The 20,442-nt window shown below is 34.3% G+C and overlaps 2 protein-coding genes across 2 annotated transcripts; one reads left to right on the plus strand and one right to left on the minus strand.

Moving 5' to 3' along the window:
• Window positions 1-1,598: 1,598 nt before the first annotated feature.
• Window positions 1,599-2,405, minus strand: LOC125860527 (uncharacterized). Its single transcript, XM_049540509.1, has 2 exons — window positions 2,123-2,405; window positions 1,599-2,042 (listed from the first exon to the last, which is right to left on the minus strand). Exons 1-2 carry the CDS (start codon window positions 2,273-2,275, stop codon window positions 1,632-1,634), a joined length of 564 nt encoding a protein of 187 aa, XP_049396466.1. The 5' UTR covers window positions 2,276-2,405; the 3' UTR covers window positions 1,599-1,631.
• A 3,165-nt stretch (window positions 2,406-5,570) lies between these two features.
• LOC125860489 (helicase-like transcription factor CHR28) lies at window positions 5,571-18,250 on the plus strand. The gene is made up of 12 exons (XM_049540458.1): window positions 5,571-6,028; window positions 9,752-9,791; window positions 9,916-10,215; window positions 10,509-11,689; window positions 12,139-12,210; window positions 13,192-13,269; window positions 13,373-14,255; window positions 14,836-14,966; window positions 15,057-15,278; window positions 16,556-17,140; window positions 17,223-17,432; window positions 17,680-18,250. The coding sequence occupies exons 1-12, from the start codon at window positions 5,882-5,884 to the stop codon at window positions 17,782-17,784; spliced, it is 3,954 nt and encodes a 1,317-aa protein (XP_049396415.1). The 5' UTR covers window positions 5,571-5,881; the 3' UTR covers window positions 17,785-18,250.
• The last annotated feature ends 2,192 nt before the right edge of the window (window positions 18,251-20,442 follow it).

Here is a 20,442-nt window from a genome sequence, read left to right on the forward strand (position 1 = left end):
AAATGCAGCATTGAATGGAATTCAGATACAGGGTATAAGGTACTTCATGGACCATACAGACATGTAGTTGATATTCAAAGACAAATATGTAGCTGTAGAGCATGGATGTTGAAAGGCATACCATGTCCTCATGCAATAGCTGCTCTTCACCATAGGAAATTGGACCCAATCAACTACATTTCTCATTGGTATAATAGAGAAACATACATGAAGACATACAACTACTTCATTCAGCCAGTTATGAATCTGAAATGTGGCCAGAATCACAAAACATCTCAGTGATACCACCTCCTGTTAGGAAGATGCCAGGAAGGCCTGGCAAGAAAAGGAAGAAAGAGCAAGGTGAAACCAGTAAAACTGTAAATTATCCAAAAGAGGGATTGAGATGTCATGCAACACTTGTCATACCAAGGGCCACAATAAAAGAAAGTGTCCTCTTGGTGCACCTGCTTCTGAGACAAGCTTTACTGCTGGACCAAGTTCAAGACCTGCTGCTGGACCAAGTTCAAGACCTCCTTCTGGCCCTGCTGCACCAAGTTCAAGACCTCCTTCTGGTCCTGCTGCTGCACCAACATCAACACAAACTGTTATCCCTGCTGCTGCACCAACATCAACACAAATTGCTGGCCCAAGAGCAACACCTAATGCTCCAACTGAAAGAAGAAGGGGTAGACCAAAGGGTTCAACAGAAAAGGTGATATAGTTTCCTTTATTTACTTCATGTATAAGTTTTAAATAAGTTGCTTTACTGAATATTTTGTTATTTTTAGGGTAGTGTTGCTAGCAGAACAAGAATTGTTGGAATTGGTGCACTACACACACAAAGTGGTGCTACTATTATTAATGTAAGTTCCCTATTTCTATACTTAAATATCATTTATTATTTTTTCTTTAATCACAGATTAAGATTATTTATATTCATTTGAACAGCCTGGAATGCCTAGTGAAAGATTTAGAAATGTGAAGTCTTCAGCAGTTGTCACTGGAGATCTTGGACATAAACCACCATGTGGTGTGAAATGGAAGGGAAAACAAGCTATGACCTCAAGCCAATTTGAAGAGATGAGGGGAAGAAAACAAATGGAGACTAGGTCTAAGGCAGCACATTTGAGCCTAGAGAGCTTTAATGCAATCTAACTTGTTTTGGTAGATTTTTGTTGGTAATGCAATGTAGACATTTGTTTTGTTGGGTGATAGACAATGCAATGCACTTTATCCCTATTTAGTACCCTTATATTTAAGACAATGAATTGCAGTTGTAACTGCATTTTGATTTGTGGTGTTTGATTATGTAACTGCTTTGACATATATTAACTTCTATTTTGATTAATGATTATGCAGTTATGAATGTCTGTTTATGTAACAATATTGCTTCTCTTTTAGTGATGGTTTCTGTGTTTATGGAGGGCAATAAGTGACTACTTAAGCAGTGGCTACACAAACGTATAGTTTAGACAGTTGAGCAGATAGTTGTACACACTAAATATATAGTTTATGACCAAATACAAAATCAAATACTTGCAACAATAAATGAGACAAATTAAGCTAAGGAAAGCTTTGTAAATTCTTTTCATTACACAAAAGCCTTACAAGTTCAACACAATATTGCAAATTTTTGGTACAATAAGAGATCATGACAATTTCCTTGAATGTCCTTCTCCTTTCAGAAACAATACTCTTTGAAATACTAAACTTACACCTAAAATACAAACACACAACAGAGCAATCCAAAGTTGTTTCTCCCTTTTCTTGGACTTGGCCAATTTGTTTTTCCATTTCTTTTCAACTGCTTTCATCTTCTTCAAATCATCATCAAAATTGTCCATTTTTGACTCCTTCTTGTTCATATCTATTTTGCTTTCCATGGATTTGGTCGACTTAGTAGGCTTGTTGATTTCCTTATCCGAAGTTTCAACTTTTCGAGAAGATTCAACACTATGTTCAAGCTCCGCAATTCTTCCCAACAACTTGGGAATCACAAATTTGGATCTTGGATCAATATAATCATCTTTCCAAAGCCAAAAATCGCATGATCTAGCATTCTTAAAAAACAAAACGAATCATTCTATGGCTCTTGAAACAACAAAACGAATTATTCAACTCTTAAAAAAGATTAACTTACCCCATAGTAAGGACAACCCCAATATCTTCTACTAGGATTTCTCGGGGTCCAAGAGGTCAGCAAAGGCAAAACAAATCCGTGTTTGCATCGCACCTCTTCCAATTCATGATCTTCCTCTTGTAAACAGAGCCTAGTCAAGCTTATTCGAGCCATTGTAGCACCTTAATAAGAATTACCGCGAATCAAACAACTAAAAATTCAAAATACGAAATAGATAGAAACAAATCAAAATGAAAAAGAGAGAAATGAATCAAAATGGAAAAGAGATGAATGAATAATAATGAAAAAGAGTTACCTTTGATTCAAAAGAAGGAATTTTGAACTATGTTTGAATTTAGGGTTCTTGATTCAGATTTTTGGGTGAAAATTTAGGGTTTTTGTTCATTAGGGTCGGGTGGGTGGGTTATATGAAGGGAATGGGAATATAACCGTTGGGTTAGATTTTTTAATTAAAAAAATAAATAAAAATGACTTTATTATCGTGTTGACGCGCTCAACTATGTGGAGCGAAACGCGCCCTGGGTTGGGTGATAGAAGGGGGAAATAAATATACTTTTATGTACTTAAGATGTGTAATAGGTCACCCCATTAGTTAAAGTGTGTAAATGACTTTTGAGTATACGTTTAGGGGGCAATTTATGCCTTTTGCCATTTTTTTTTTCAATTGTTAATGTGTAACATTATGTAATGACAGAAGAACGATGCAATCTACCAAATATTATATTCATTAAAACAATATAGTAATGATATAACACAACATAATATGATACAATATATTATGAAACAATATACATAACAATCATCCAAAAAGTTTTTTTAGTTGATTGAAATTATGTTCAGATATGACTTAAAATATTATGATATGAAAATATAAATTTACGTCCTCAAAAAATATTTATTTTGAAAATAAAAATAAATTGTCACGACAAAATATAAGCAGAAGAGTAAATGACCCAATTTAAAATGAGGAAACAAATTGTACAAAATAACCACTTTCATATCGCTAATTAATATTTAACCTATCATTTCATAATGGGATGATTTAATTGGTGTTACCTATAAAATAATAGAGTAATTTCAATTCCAAATGTGCCAAAGGAAAAAAAAGTTATAATGGAGTAATTTCATAGATGGTATTAGACAAAATAATAGATTTATTCGTTCAATTTGTGGACTAAGTTATTTGAATTATAATAATTTTTTAATTAATTTGTATTATTTGAGAGGTAGGTACAATAAGATAATATACCAAGTTAGATAGATAAGATGAATATTCAGGCTTAATTTGAGATTAAATATGTATTTATAATGTTATCCTGATTTCATTTAAATAAAGGATAAATTTTATCTCAAATTTAATCGTGAAATATCTCACATTATCCCATGAACCAACGATCCCTATTATAATTGTGCTATATTTCGAGCACTTGTTTTGGGGGTCTAATAGTAGCCATGGCATCAAATCACCATTAGAACTTGGAAGTTTGTTAATGGAGGCGCTTAGGATTAGCGTTAGGTTAAAGAAAGGTCTCTTTGATGGAGTAAAAAAATCAAACGGCTAATAACGTGATTAATGGAGTAGTTACATGAGGCTGAATTATTTTAACCACTAATTTAAACATGATCAATGCCAACATGTGCTTTAGTCAATGTGAGAGCACAATAATTAATATTGTATTAAAACTGATAGGTAAGACAATTTAAGATTTGAAATCTACTAAGTTTTTATATTACTTTAAGATACTACTACTCTTTCTAATTTCTTTTATTAGTCCGGTCTGAATTTTGTATGCTTCTTAAAAATTAATATTTGACGCGAGTATCTCATCAAAATATTCGTATTAATTGATAAGGTCTTAGGTTTTCGAAAATGACCTGAGAATTAAGTAATTAATGTTGAGGGTAAAATATTAAAAATTCTTTTAATATGCTAAAAGTGATAAATAAAAATATATATTTCATAATATATAGGACAAATAAAAGTAAAAGAAGGAGTAAATATTTAACAAATATCGTAGAAATTTGAACAAAAATTATTGAATTCTCATAAATAGACACGTAATTCTTTGGATCCATTAAAGCACCTCCCTTTGAGCATATTATTGTGAAAAAAGTGTGTTTCAATTATAATAATGATTTTATGATTTTTGTATCGAAGTGAGTTTATGTAATTAATTATGCTTCTTTAATCATCCATTTTTTTGGTTTTTGCGCCAAAGAAATGGTTAAATAATCATGTATTCCCTTAATATTATTTTATTTTAAAGAAAAGATTGTCGATCAATTTAAACTTTGATTCAATATTATATAGTTTTTTTTTTTTGAGAATGGTAAAGTTGATTCAACATTATATAGTTATACAAATACATTTAATCAAAATAGGATAAAACATAACTTTGTTATTATTTTTATACACATAAGATAGGTAAGTCTTTAAGTAAATTATTTATATTGATCAATGACAAGAAATTAAAATTAATAAAGAGAGATTTTAAAAATGATTTACTTTTTTTTAGATTGTCATTGAAGTTTTTTTTTTTTAAAAAAACTTATAAAATAAAAGATGTATTCATTCAACACCAATGGATGACAATCAATGGCATCTTTCCCTTAACTTTTACTCAATTACATAAGATAATAAAAGTAATTAATTACTCATTTATTATTATGTTAACCAGGGATTATACTATAAAAAAGGGATAAAAAGAAAAGACAAAATAAAAATAAAAATAACCCTTCATTTTTTCATATTATCCTTTGTGAGATATTTATAATTTACTATAAATCACACGTATTTTGAAGTTTTTATTTTATTCTTATATATTTAATGATCAATCAAACATTATCATATAAATTGAAATAAGAATGAACCGTAAGTACTTACCTAAAAAAGAGATAAGATAATAAATGTGTCACAACTATAAATGACATATACAAATAATCTAAGAGAGAACACTCCTTTTAGTTCACATTATATACCGAATAGTATAAATATAATTTATTAATATACTATCAGATTATCAGTGAACCCATTAAGAAAAACCTCAAATAATTAAGAAGTAATAATAAAAAAAGCTAAAACCATTATCAAAATTATTAAACCAATAACTTTTTTTCCTAGTTCGAATTATCAGTTTTAAACAATCCTAATTCAAACTTTTGAAAACGATATTTTTTTTTAATCGAAAGCATTGTCAAAATTCGATTCAAACTCTTAAGTACAAATAATAGTCATGTCGGATAAGTCGTACACTCGTTCTAATAGTTTTAATGTAAATATTGAACACGGAATAGAAAAAAAAAACCACTTACCAAAACAAGAGAGACAACCAAAGTTGAACTGACAAATACGCGGCCTTATTTTTTTTTTTATTTTTTTAACAAACACTTTTTCTATTCACATTAGGATTCCTCTAAAGAAACAATAAATAAACAATATAAAATTAAAAGTCTCAAAAAAACCTATTCAACACTTTCCTCTTCTTTCTTATCGAACAAAATTCCTACAAAAACCTCAAAAAAAGATAAAAATATTGAAAAGTCGCGTTCCTCAGAAACTTCTTGGAAGAGCGAAAATTCCATAGATTTGATTTCAGTAGTTTTTGGGGTTTTTTGAATCGCAAAAAACCGATAAGAATTGGGTATTTTGGTGTTTTTTTTTAAATGAAAAACGGTGTGGAGGTCTTCTTGGTGAGGGATTCTTGAATTTATAGGATTTGAGGTGTGATTTGGTGGGGAATTGAGTTTTTTTTTGTTGAGATGATGATGGCGGACAAGACGTCAGAGTATTGGTTATCATCGGAAGATCCGTCGGTTGATTTTGATCTAAATTTTGATGGGCCAAGTATGGATATAGATGATTTGCTGAGCATTATTGAAGAGAAATCGGATCCTCCTGCTCAGCAGGTAAAGTTTAATTTTTACTCAAAATTATGAACTTTTTAGCATGGTAATCTAAGTGATGATGATTCATTTAGTGGGTTGTTAGTAGACATGCAGTTCTTAAAAGATTTAGGGTTTTCCAGTTTGCTTTTGATCTAGATTTTTGCGAGCTCAGTTTGGAAAATCAAGAGATAAATTATTGTTTAGTTTGTAATTTACACTTGTTATTAACTATAGTCATTTTCGAGAGTTGTTTAGTTTGTAATTTACACTTGTTATTAACTATAGTAGTTTTCGAGAGTACTGAATTTATTATATTCGAAGGGTGATGTAGTAAAATTATCCTTCTATTTAGGGATTTTAAGGGGTATGCTAAATCAATATGGAATAAGTAGTAAGAATGGATGGGGAGGGAGTATGTACAAAGAAGGGGACACAGTTTAAGGTTTTAGATGGGACAATTATATAATTGAGCATTGCATGTTGGGATCATAGTATATTGGATTTTGTGTGGAAATAGAGTAACTAAGGACTTAGACATTTGTCATTTGAGTTTGGAAACAATTGTTTATCTATATTTATTATTACTCCCTCACAATTCCCTACTTAGTTTGTCCTAAAAGGAATGCTACTTTTCTCTATTTGGATACTTTGATAGAATTAGGTCTATCTTTACGCGTAATGACACATGACTTTTGTTTGGGCTCACTTCAATTAAGAGTTTATTCATTTATTAAGAGAGAGAAGATGTAAAGACATGTGGAACTCGTAATCACTTGTTTTATTATGGTGGTAAGGACAATTGGTGCTTTTGCATTTCTTTCCTCGTTGTGTTGTATTAGTTTCCTGGATAGAGATCTTAGCTAAATTGACTAGATTGCCAAGTGGAATGGAAAATATATGATATAACGGCAATAGATAATCATTGTAGTGATTATTTTATGTGTTTGTACTGGAATACAATATACCTGCGCCATGTTATAAGATAATTTTTGTAGAAATAAAAAATTCAACATCTGGAAGAAAGAAGAGTCTTGCGAAAAGACCTTCAAATAAAAGAATTTTGTACTTTAAGATGTGAACAGTGAAATGTCAATTTTGTGTACAAATTTCAACAGGTGTCATCTTGAAAGAATCCAAGTGCACCTTATTGTCGTTATTTTTCTGCATAGGATCATGACTGACTCATGATCTTGCAAATAATTAGCTAGGTTCATTAGTTACCAGAGATGCGTGCAGGGGCGGATCTATTGAGGGAGGGGGTGCCACGGCATCCTCACACCTCAGTTGGGACTATGTATATATATGTATGATAAATATGGAAAAATATATAAAGTGGCACTCACACTGACAAATGATCATTTGGTGCCACTGGCTGAGGGCTGTATTTTCTCCCAACAGGGAACGAGATCGAGCCCAGCCTGCTACATTTGTAGTGAACTATTTTGTTTTTTTGCATTTAATAAGCTTACATCCTTGCAGGATATTAGTTCTCTTTTTTTCTTTTTCTATTTTGCTTCTTCTTTTCCTTCTTTTTCTTTATTTGTTGTTGACTCTATATTCCATATGAGTTCCAATTTATTTTTTCGTTTAAAATCATTAACTCTTTCTTCTGTTTTTAAGTTCTCGGAGTTTATTAAGTTTTTTCTTTGAGCATCTAAATGTGCATTTATAGTGAGTTTGAGTTCTAGACGTCTAGAACTAATTACTATATGTTACATCTTGGGTCTTTGAATGCCCAGCTATTAGGTATATAATAGGGACTCATTTCTTTCATTCTTGTGGTCCCCAGTGTTTTGGGAATGGGAAGCGAGAAGCAGGGAAAAGCGACGAGGGCTTGCTCTGTGAAGCGAGAGGTGTGAAGTGAAGCACACACTTTTTCCAAATAAAGCGCTATTTAGTATAAAAAATAAAAAAATATTAAATATGCATAGATAAATAATAAAGAACTCAATAGAGGTAACATATTAAGCAAAATATTTCAATTCTTAGATTAAAAAGCAAGTAGATAGTCAATAATCCTCACAAGTCATAACAATTAACATATAAAACAAATGCATAACCAAATCACAAAGGGAGCAAAATCCTATTCTTCAACAAGATCCTCAAATCAGAAGAAAAAAGAACAGAGTAACGCTACTTAAGTAGCATTACAAACAGAAAATTGAAGGAAAAAAACCCTAGTTACCAGAAAGAGAAGAAACGAAACATACGCAGCACTGCAGGAAACCGAAGAGAAGTCGAGAAAAAGAGGAGAAGAAGAGAACTAACCTGTTGCAACAATCGCCCAAGGAGAGAAAATAATTGGAAAAACCTGCGTAAGTATTTTTACAGAAATTAAAAAACCTAGTTAGCTCTTATCTCATTTGAGCATGTGCTTTTTCTCGCTTCTTTACTATCGCCTCGCTTCAAGGCATTAGAGCAACAACTTGTCGCTTTGCTTCTCGCTTAAAGCGAGCTCTTCAGCGCTTTTAACAACACTGGTGGTCCCATCGAAGTACCGGAGAGGGATCTCAGTGTTGGTTAATATTGGTTTCCCCATTGGGGCTTGGAAGAGAGTAATAATTTTCACATTCGAAGTTTGATTGATATCCACAATGAGATAAAGTGGAACAAGAGATGACATAAGGAAGAGTTGATTGAAAGGATATTTTTGCAATTTAATCATTGAGAGTCATTGTATAACCATAATACTTTTTCTTGAAAATTCCAAGATATATCATTCAAAAAAAGCATACACACAAAAAAGGTCTTTTTAAGCAGCATAGATATTATGATATGTTACATTGAAGGAGAAAGAAATATAAAGAAAGACCTTTGTGATGGCCATATCTTATAAGGAAATACTTTGTTCAGTTGAAACCATTTTGACATTTTAGCGTGCTTTCATCTGTATACATTGAGTTTTTCTTAGAGTATAATGTTCTATATTTATTTTAGTCTATAAGTATTGAGTATATTCATGTACTTTTCTTACTTTTCCCCCCCTTTTCCTCTATGTGAGAGAGTGGATGGGGTCATTTGCAAGATCCGTGGCTCTTCAAAGAGAAACACGGAGTCCGCAAGTTTTCACAAATAAAGGACATGCTGGTTGAATGAATAATGAATTTATACATGTGTTTGAGTAAATTGAACAAATGGAAATACTCAAGTAGTATGATTTAAGTCTTTCACAGATAAAGGACATGTTGGTAGAAGCAATCTGTAGCTGTCTTTGAGTAAATTGAACAAATGAAAATACTTAATACAGTTGAAGTTCAGTGAATTATTAGTTATAGAAAATAGAGATATGTGGTACTATGCTTTAGTAATGGGTTTGTCAAGATGATCAATATTACTCTCAAGGATTACTAAAACTTCTAGACAACACACCTTGTAAATTTCAATGGCTTGTTGAATAAGTACTGGGCTACTGGTTCCATTAATGTGTCAAGAGGTGTTGGACCTGGGCCAAGCACAATTAAAGTTGATGTGAGATGTCAGATAAATTCTGTTTTTTACTATGTACTCTAAAATAAGTTGACAAAAAGCTTACTGAATGAAATCTGGCCACCAGGGTCATAAAGTCAAAAAACAAAAACGAAATGGTTATGTAAAAGCATATACTTCCAAGTCTTCTTTGCTTTCTATCTCCAGGCTGGGAATACATACTGTAGGCAGTCTGTCATTGGATCATGTGAATAATTTGGTCTTACAATTCTTACCCCAGTTTGTCAATTATTTTAATATTTGAGTATCGATTTGCAGAGTATGCCGGAGGTTTTATTGCAAAATGACATGGGACAAGGTTAGTTGATATCCCTGCTTGGATACTTCAGGAATTTGATGTTGTTATTAATTTGTTATGAGATTATGTTGCTTATTACTTATCATGATATTTGATTCTTGATCTCTATGCTATTTTTATGTAGGTTATTCAGATTTGGAGAGATCTTCAGCTTCAAGGGCTCAATTTCTTGGACACAATGGAGTTTCCCCTTCGTCTAACTCAGAAGTTTCAGATACAAGGACTGGTGTTTCCGATGGCTCATCTGATTCTGCAGGGAATTCAATTGTTGATGGCAGAAAGCTTGGATTTCAATTAGATAGATGCTCTCCAGTACATAATTTCTATGGAAGCCTGACTGATTGGGCATTTGGTCAGGACAATGAATGGTTCAGTGACAGGGATAACATCTCTCAGAGTACTTCATCTAATGTCCATCAAGAAAGTAAGGGAACTCAAACTTAGATGTCCACTAGTTGTGGCTGTTTTAGCTTTGCTGTTAATACTGATCATATCAATGATATAATAAATTGAATACGGATATCAGCTATACAATATGTGAAACTCATTATTAACACTGGTTCTCCAGAGCAGGAATCTTGCTCTGAATGTATGTTGACCTTCTTTATAGTTGGCCTTTCTGTTATTATCAACTTTGCTTGTAGGTTCTTTTCTGTTGGAATTTTTTATTTACTCATTTTTGTTTTAATTTCTTTGAGAACATAATTGACATTTTAGGGTTGCTGCTAAGCCAATCAGCTGCAGAGAACAAGTTCAAAAGCTCAGGAACGTTAGCTTCAGAAGAAACATCAAGCATGGAAGTAGCTGTATCTTCGGACGATCAATACTATGCTAGACTTGGTTTATGTCAGAGTTCTGATGCTTTGCCTGGAAATTGGGATAATTATGCACAACCTTCCCATACATATTCTTTCTTGAAGCAGGATGCACCAAATAACCTTAATTTTGAAATGCTGTCTCACAATGATAAGATGCTAAATGTAATGGATGAACAATTGGACCATACAACTGGGATTGCTGACTCAGATACTGGAATAGCATGTGGGAATTGGACAACAAGAGCAGGTGAAGGAGTTCAGCAGGCTCCTGAGTGTCATATGACTCCAAATTTCGGTGTTGGGAACTTCAGTGCCTATTATAATGGTAGTAACCAAACATTATTAAATAGTGGCAACTTGTTCTCCAGATCAACAGGCAGCAATAATATGGGAAAGATATTTCCTCAGGCTTTGCCTCGCAATCAGTCAAGTTACCTTTTTCAAAACCAGCAGTTTCACAGAAGTAATGAGAAAAATGAACTGCTAGGTGGTGCTGATAAACCTACAGTTTCTGAGCTCGCAAATTCATTTTGTCCTGCTCCTGTAACTTCCCTTTCAAGTAATGATCTTTTGGTGTATCCAAAGGATGAAAATGGTGTACTTCAATATAATAGGCCTTCTTATCACCTTGATAGTTTTAAAGACACTTCTTCAGAAAAAAACATTCTGGTTCCTCATGATCACCTCGCGGATGTGAAGGTTAGAGAACAATCTGTCTCATTTTCATCAACTTCAATGAAGCAACAGTTTGGTTGTGCAAAATTAGAGAAGGGGGAAAAACGCAGGTTCTTAAAAGTTAATGGTTCTCGTCTATCTACAATCACTCATCAAGGAATTCAGAGAAATTCATTGGATAAAAGAAGCCATAGTGAGGATGATGATGATCTATGCATTCTCGAGGATATAAGTGCACCTGCAAAGGCGAATCCATGTGCTAATGGCAAGTCTCTTGTCGCTCTACAACGTACTACAATTACCGACTCTTTTGCTCCAGCTGAAGTGGGACAAAAGAGGTTTGAAGTAGGACAAATGAGGCCGAAGTTAAATGATGAGCATGTCATTTATCAAGTTGCCTTGCAGGTGAGGTCTAATAACTGTCACTATACATGCTGCAAGAACTGTACTCTGAAATGTTGTCATGTTAGTGACCCTTTTTCAAAATTATTATCTATTCCGTAACTATTTCTCTGGCTATTTTCACCCCTTCGAATGATTTCTTCTTGTGTATCTTTGTTGGTAATAGTCTTATTAGTTTCAAAGAAGGAGTTGAAATCCTTTAAGCATGATTAATTCAAGGGATATGTTGGATTCTGCACTTTTCTGCTGTTGAATTTATGGTTTGCTGTGTATGTGCATGATTAAAACAGGAAATTTCTTCTCCTGGCTTTTGAAAGATGTCTGTGTTTATACTTCTTTTTGCTGGAAAATGTTGACACTGCATGGGGCCCTTTGAACCTGTAACAAATTTGTATTATTTTCACCTTAAAAAGTAAATTTTGATCAGACTAATGCTGTGATACCTGTTGCAGGATCTTTCTCAGCCGAGATCAGAAGAAAGTCCACCTGATGGTCTTTTGGCTGTTCCTCTTTTGAGACACCAGGTTGAGTATTGTTTCAAGGTTTTATCTTTATAGGAATACAACATTCAGTTTTCTAAGTGCAGCATGTACCTGAAATTTATCAATCAAGATGGGAGATCATCAATATTGTTCTAAGTGGGTCTACTTGAATTTTTGGTGCAATTGCCTGGGAATTGAGAGAAATAATTTTTTACTAAAATAATATCATTAGCTAAAAAAAGCACAACTTATATGCCTGACAAATCCATCAATGATATGTGAATTCTCTGAACTATTCTATTGGTTGATTATATTGTGTATTTCCTGAATTGTTCAACTTTTTGTTTTTAACTTGATAACTAAGGTCTAAGGATACTATTAATATAAACAGTAGAGCATTAAAATGGTCAGGGAAATTCCTATGCAAAAACAAAATGAGAGGTTCCTATCTACTAATTAGCTCTATTCCTGTAGTGAGTTTATGAAATCTAACATGCTGTTTCCATCTTTTACAACCTGTGTCAATCCCCAAAAGCCAAAAAGCAAAGACGTTTGAACTTTAGCATCTGCATAGAAACTATTATCCCATCAAACCACCTGGAGTTTTTTTTACCCCGCAAAAACCCAGCAGACCCATTGTGGCACTGTATGCTTTAGTCATCCCTCCAAGAAGCCAACAGGTCTTTTCATCACTGTGAGAAGGCACGACAAAAGACAAGTTAAAAAGGTTGAAAAACAGATCCCATAGTTTCTTGTGCAGTACAAGAAAGATGGCTCCTATACTCTTCCTCCTTTTAATAAGTAGCATCTGCTGCAAATATTCATCCCCTTCTTTGCAAATTTCCTTGCGTCAGATATGCATCATAGGCTAGCAGCCACATATTGCAGACTATTTAGTTTCTCTAGTGCTTCTTCCTCCATCTGAAGGAGAATCTACACTTGCAAAAAAACAAGAGATAAACGTATTATATATTGAATTTATGTAAGGAATTATCTAATGACAGTCATTCTATTTATGCACAGCGCATTGCTTTATCATGGATGGTCAAGAAGGAAAAAGCTGCTGTACCCTGTTGTGGTGGGATACTTGCTGATGATCAGGTTATCTTTTGACGCTTTTAATTTGCCAAATTTTGATCTGTTGACATGATAAACATTGCCTTCCGACTAGTCATTCTCTCTTAATGATCGTCTTTTTTTTTAGGGACTTGGAAAAACTATATCAACAATTGCACTTATACTCAAAGAAAGGTCTCCATCTTCAAGACTTTCTACAGCCATCACCAGACAAACTAAAACGGAGACATTGAATTTAGATGATGATGATGTTTTATCTGAGTTTGACAAGTCAAAGCAGGGTGCCAATTCTTGTCAAGTTGATGAAAATTCTGGCATGGACTGTAAAACTTCTTTGCATGCAAAAGGGAGGCCAGCTGCTGGTACCCTTGTTGTTTGTCCTACCAGTGTCCTCCGTCAGTGGTCTGACGAGTTGCACAATAAGGTAACAAACAAAGCAAATCTCTCTGTTCTAGTATACCATGGTAGTGGTAGAACAAAGGACCCTATTGAACTAGCAAAGTATGATGTGGTGGTCACAACATATTCAATCGTAAGCATGGAGGTCCCTAAGCAGCCTGTTGGAGAAGACGATGACGAGACAGGAAAAGGAACTCATGAATTACCTTCTAGTAAAAAGAGAAAAACTCCTTCGAGCTCAAAGAAAAGTTCATCAAAGGCGAAAAAAGAGGTGGACAAGGAATTGCTTGAAGCCACTGCACGCCCTCTTGCCAGGGTGGGATGGTATAGGGTCGTGCTGGATGAGGCACAAAGCATCAAGAATTACAGAACCCAAGTAGCTAGGGCTTGTTGGGGTCTCCGAGCTAAACGCAGATGGTGTTTATCAGGGACACCTATCCAAAATGCAGTTGATGACCTTTACAGTTACTTCAGATTCCTCAAATATGACCCATATGCAGTGTACAAACAATTTTGCTCCACAATCAAGGTTCCAATCCAAAGACACCCAACAACTGGGTACAGAAAGCTGCAGGCCGTGCTTAAGACTGTTATGCTTCGTCGCACTAAAGGTGAGAATAATAACTTTTGCATGTACTTACCCCTATAAGCTATATACCATTCAGACAGTGTTGCTTCTAATATGTTATAGTATAATTCCTTGGTGTATTTCACCATTTGTTTATAGTATATGTTAGTCCTCTATTCCCCTATTTGCGCTCCTCTCTATTGAGCAGTTTCGTTCTTGAAATTATGCTTATTTTTCTAAAACAATTCCAAAGTTCCTCTTTTTCCCCTCTTTTTGTTCCCTATGTCAAAGAGAAAAGGATCATGTGGTCAATTTGGCTCATCTGGGCCCAATTATTGTTTGTTTCTTTAATATATTACGTACAAATGTTCAGACATGCAGCTTTGTTGAGTTTGTTTTGGCTGTGTGCTTAGATTCTCAAATTATGTGCTAAAAGTCATTTGCCTGTTAGCTGTTTGTATTCATGAGGTGCTTGCAAGTAATGAACACAACAAACTCGACTTGTTTTTCTGGATCATTTTCCACTTTGGCTGTTTTACTGTTTGCATATCTGGCTTATCAATTTAAGCACACAAGTCATTGATTCCTAAATTGAGAGCTAACACAGTCATTATCTGATCTAGGTACATGTATTGATGGAAAACCCATTATCAACCTTCCAGAGAAACACATTGTACTGAGAAAAGTTGAATTTACGGATGAGGAACGAGAATTCTACTGCAGACTTGAAGCTCAATCACGTGCTCAGTTTGCTGTATGTTTAGATGTATTTTATATTGGATTTCGAGAACTTTGGCTTTGAATTCTTCTCTTCTTTTAACATAGCAAATTCTGGACTATTCAGGAATATGCTGCTGCTGGGACTGTCAAACAAAATTATGTGAACATACTCTTGATGCTTTTACGACTGAGACAAGCTTGTGATCACCCTCTTCTTGTTGGAGGCTCCAACTCCGGTTCTGTTTGGAGATCATCTATTGAGGAGGCCAAGAAATTACCACGAGAGAAATTAGCTGACCTTTTGAATTGCTTGGAAGCTTCTTTAGCAATTTGCGGCATATGCAGTGTATGTTATCATTTAAGTGTTCTTTAATATATGTTTATATCGATCTTATTAGTCCTTTCTTGTTGCTGCTGCTTATTTTGGAACTTCATAGTTTAGGTGGCCTTTTTAAATGTCATGCATCCTCTTCTAAATTGAAGGAAGTGTGATCTAAACAATTGGAGTTTTTAAACTATAATTTTCAGATATTTAAAGCGTTGCCAGTTTCTATATTAACTAGGATACATCTAGGAAGATTATGTGCACAAGCACTGATTCTCTGTTAAATGCATAGATGGTTCAGTTTAAGCATTGAATCTGACCCCCACCTAGAAAAGAGGTTTTTTACTGCTCAACTTCCATGTGTAATTCTTTCAATTGTTATGACACTTAAATGGATTTGCTGTATTTAAGCGGAGAAGGGTAGAGGAGCTGGCATTTAAGTGGATAAGCGTACAGAGAGGGGCTCATTATTAATTGAGTTGCGAACCGTGCGCCACTGGCACTCAGGAATTTCTCCTTTATTAAAATAAGGCCTAGCTCGAGTGGCAAAAGGTGGAGGATTTGTGGCTTAGGTCGCAGGTTCAATCCCCACACCATGCAAAGCGAAGCCCGGTATTTAAGTGGAGAAGGGTAGAGGGGCGGTCCTATTATCCACCGAGTTTAGAAGGCATGATTGATCCAAAGGATGGGTCACAGACGGATTTCTCGGTTATCGAAAAAAAAATGTCAGGACCAAGACTATTTTGAAAAAAACATCAGTATCTAAGTAACAGCATTTATATGCTATGTGTTTCAATCCTTGTGATTGTAGCATTTTTAATATCTTTGTTTGTATTTTCTCCAATTCTATCTTCGGTATTGCTGGGCAGTGTATTAAGAATCTGCGGCTTTTGAGGTTAATGGTGTAGTATGACCCTTGCTTAGTCCTCCCCTGTTGTTTAGGATGGATCCCCGCATGGTGATGCTTTCTTTTGCTAAACTAATACAACTTATTGCCATTTCTAGTTACAGTGCCTTCCTTTGATAATGCTCAAGTGATTTGTTCTATTCAAGGCAAAATAGAAATAGGTTATGTTTGGAAAATAGTGCTCAAATGTTCCAACATGGATGCTTTTGATATGTGACACCAGTTTTAAAATGATGATTTCAGCCTATAAGTTTTCTAGTTGTAAGCAACTATACTTATTTGATCTGTCTCTTATGACATTAAGCTATACTTCTCTTGTCTTGGATTTCTCTGTTATGGATCTTCTTGTTTCTTTCTTGCCTCCTTATGCATTTTTGTAACAATTTTGTAGGATCCCCCTGAAGATGCTGTTGTAACAGTTTGTGGACATGTCTTTTGCAATCAGTGTATTAGTGAGCATCTAACTGGTGATGACACTCAGTGTCCTGTATCTGCTTGCAAAGTTCAGCTGAGTGGTTCTTCAGTTTTCACTAAAGCAATGTTAAGCGATTCTCTATCTGATCAACCCAAGCTGCAAAATAACCCTGACTGTGCTGGCTCTGATGTGGCTGAAAGTTCAATTCGTAGTCCATATGATTCATCAAAGATTAAAGCTGCTCTTCAGGTGCTGCAATCTCTGCCTAAAGCTAAGGCTTGCACTCTTAGTGGTCGCCTTTCAGGATCAGACGATGAAGGAGCTTCTCCTTCAGAAAATACATGTGATAATCATGCAGGAGAATCCAGTGTGCATTCAAGTTCCAAAGACACAACCACAATAGCTGGAGAGAAGGCAATTGTCTTTTCTCAGTGGACGGGGATGTTGGATTTACTTGAAGCTTGTCTAAAAACTTCCTCAATTCAGTACCGTAGACTTGATGGAACAATGTCTGTTCTTGCTAGAGACAAGGCTGTCAAAGATTTTAACACACTTCCTGAGGTTAGATATCCATCTTCTTGGTACTGAGTGTTTCTTTTCTATTCTATAAATCATTGGACTAAATTTTGAACCTTCATTCCAGGTATCAGTCATAATCATGTCTCTGAAAGCTGCAAGCCTTGGGCTTAACATGGTTGCAGCTTGTCATGTTCTTCTCTTGGATCTTTGGTGGAACCCTACGACTGAGGATCAAGCAATCGACAGGGCGCATCGGATTGGACAGACCCGTCCTGTTACAGTTTTGCGGTTGACTGTAAAAGATACAGTTGAAGATCGTATTTTGGCTCTTCAGGTATTACATGATTTGATCTTTTTTCACTTTTTATTTTTAATTTAGCAACATGCCTAAAGTGTTTCTATCAATATAAATATAATGATAAACGTAGATGGTCATGATCTTCTGTTGAAGGATTTAGATGTCAGCACTGGGTTTCATTATTTGTTCAAGTCAAGTTTGTGGTTTCCTTTTTCTGCATCTTTGCTGTTTCTCACTTCCTCTATATTCTAGAATTCTAATGTGGTAACACTGGTATTAACAGCAAAAGAAAAGAGAAATGGTTGCCTCTGCGTTTGGAGAGGATGAGACTGGTAGCCGACAGACTCGTCTAACTGTGGAGGACCTGGAGTACCTTTTCAAGCTTTAATCGGCATCCCATTTTTGCAGTAAGCTGATGTTTAATTGCGGCTTGGGCTATCTTAATTTTTTTTAATTTGAAAACTGGCTCAGCAGCATATACAATTGAGGCGTTGGTTCTTAGGTTCCATAGTATTGACAAAAAAAGATGACCTTACTAAAAAAGATGATTTATGAGAATATCTTCAAAGATTCATATGATCCATTTTTTTTATAGCTATTGGTTACCTTGTGCAGGGGTTGGATTTTAGTGGATTACACCCAAATGAAAATGAGACTTAGATCAGTCTCTGTAGATTCTTTGCTTAGAAAATGTAAATGATAGATCTCATGGACTTCTTCTTGGGATAGGGTTTAGGATATATTGCCTAGTAGTTTAAGTTGTAGACAGTAAGTAATATTTGTTTCTAGCTTTTGGGTTGTAAATTTTCACATTCAACTTTAATACAGAACCATGGCATCATGGCAATTCTTTTTCATTTGAAGGTTTCTATAGAACTTCTCTTCTAAGTTATTGTGATTTATACCATGGATGTAATGTAATGTGAAGTTCTTCGACCCTCCCAATTCTGTGCGGTAACATTTTGGTTCTCCCTTCCGGCAGCTCTATACTTTTTTAGGTCTCGCTATGCACGGGGTTTGGGGAAGGGCTGGACTAGAAAGGTCTATTGTTCATTTCTTTCAATTCTATTTTGATTACACTTTTGAAACGAGGGTCTACAAGAAATAATCTTCTCTACCCTACAAAGGTAGGGGTAAGGTTTGTGTTCATCCTATCTCTCAAAATTTCACTTGTGGGGTTATAGCGAGTATGTTATAGAAATCAAGGTTGGCTCCTAGGTCATTTGGTTCACATGCTAGTTATGCGGAGATTATAGTGCATGGATTAATTATAGTAGTGAAGGAATTGCTTATGGAGCAAGTAGTAGTGACTATGTTGAGCAATAATTCTAGTGTTATGCAACAATGACAACAAACAATAATATGATCCTGTGTAATCGCACAAGTGAGACGGGAAAGGGTTATCTTTATCTTATGAAGGCAGATAGACTCTTTTTGAGAGGCTCTTGACTCAAGTAGAACAACTCTAAGCAAGTATGAAAAGGAAACATTGTAGACGAAATCATGTATTATTGAGAAAATTCGTAAACAACAAAAAAATACATTAACGAAGCAAATGAATGAAGAAGATAATAAAAAGGTGGTTATAATGCGAATGGTGAGAAAAATTAGACCACATTCAACAAACCATTAATTTTCTTCTCTTATTCTGATCCTCTTAGTTAAAGTCATATCCTTGATAAGTTGCAGGTGTGTTAGGTCTTGTCAAATCACCTTTTCAATACTTATTTGGTCTGCCTTTACCTTTCCATACCCATCTTAGCTAACCTTGCACCTTCTCTTAAGGATATTTTCGTATTAAAATATGTTAATTTACGTAGATGCTGATATTCTTATCTCATATTTTATCCTACATAAATTAATGTACAAACTACTGTAATACTTACCGTGTTGCTCCCTTTGATTCAATTTATGTTATATTTTTCATTTTTTGAAATTCAAATTATGTGAATTATGAAATGTTTTTTAAAAAAAACTAAATTGGTATGAGAAAGAAGTGCAACTTGCAATACTTTTCGAATAGTTCTTGAATCTATAAATTTTAATTTTAAAATATTAAGTTGATTTAATCTAATTCAACTTGGAAGATTAGTTAAATTGATTCTTGAACAACAAAACGTATTACATAAATCAAGATGGGGAGATTACTTAATACTGTCGATCAAACATAGCATTAGTTTATGTTAGAGAAAACAATCAAAATGGTTCTTGATGTATAAGGGTTGCTTCATAATAGTCCTTAATATATTTCACTTGATTGACATGGTCCTTAATGTATAACAAATGATGTTCATTTTGATTTTTTCTTTTAAACCTAATATACTTGTCAAATTTTTTTATATATTAAATTTAACTGTGGACCTCACATAATTGACAAAATCTATCAATTTTTTTTATTAGCTTCAAAGAAAGAGCTCTATGAAATCTAACATCATTTTCTTCCACACAAAATTTGCTATTTTCTCTATCCTAAATTATTATTCAATCTCCAAAGACACTTTTAGTTTTTTCATAGTAAAACTCTTTAAGAAATTTCACTTTCTTAATTTCGGTTTTTGATTGAAGTTTGTTAGCTTTGAATCCTTACTGTGGCTTCATGAAGCAAAGTAGCAGTTTTTGCAGGTGCATGACCTCAGAAGGTTTCGAAACAAAGCTTGCTCTGAGTCTCAGTTAAAGCTGAAAATTTCGAATAGAATAGGTTTGGAGTAAGAAATCTTGTTCCTGCCAACCAAATAAGTACTTTTACAATGTTCACTTTCCCGCAGTCATAACAGGAAAGGAAGCAGCACACCAGGACGAACTCCTTCATTTAAATATCAATTCAAAGTCTCCTTTCCTTACTCATTAGGAGAATCTCCAAAGAAATTCAAAGCGCCTATGGTAGCGTAAAACTACCCAATATTTGCAAATTTAAGATGTTGGGATTTGACTACGGTAAAATTATGGGACTAGTAAAAATTAATTACTTTTTATGGAAAATAACTTTATAAAAGAGCAATATGTTGTTTTTATAGCAAACCCTTCCCCTCTCTCCCTTGCCCCCCCC

This window comes from Solanum stenotomum, chromosome 3 (assembly GCF_019186545.1).
Source record: "Solanum stenotomum isolate F172 chromosome 3, ASM1918654v1, whole genome shotgun sequence".
NCBI lineage: Eukaryota > Viridiplantae > Streptophyta > Magnoliopsida > Solanales > Solanaceae > Solanum > Solanum stenotomum.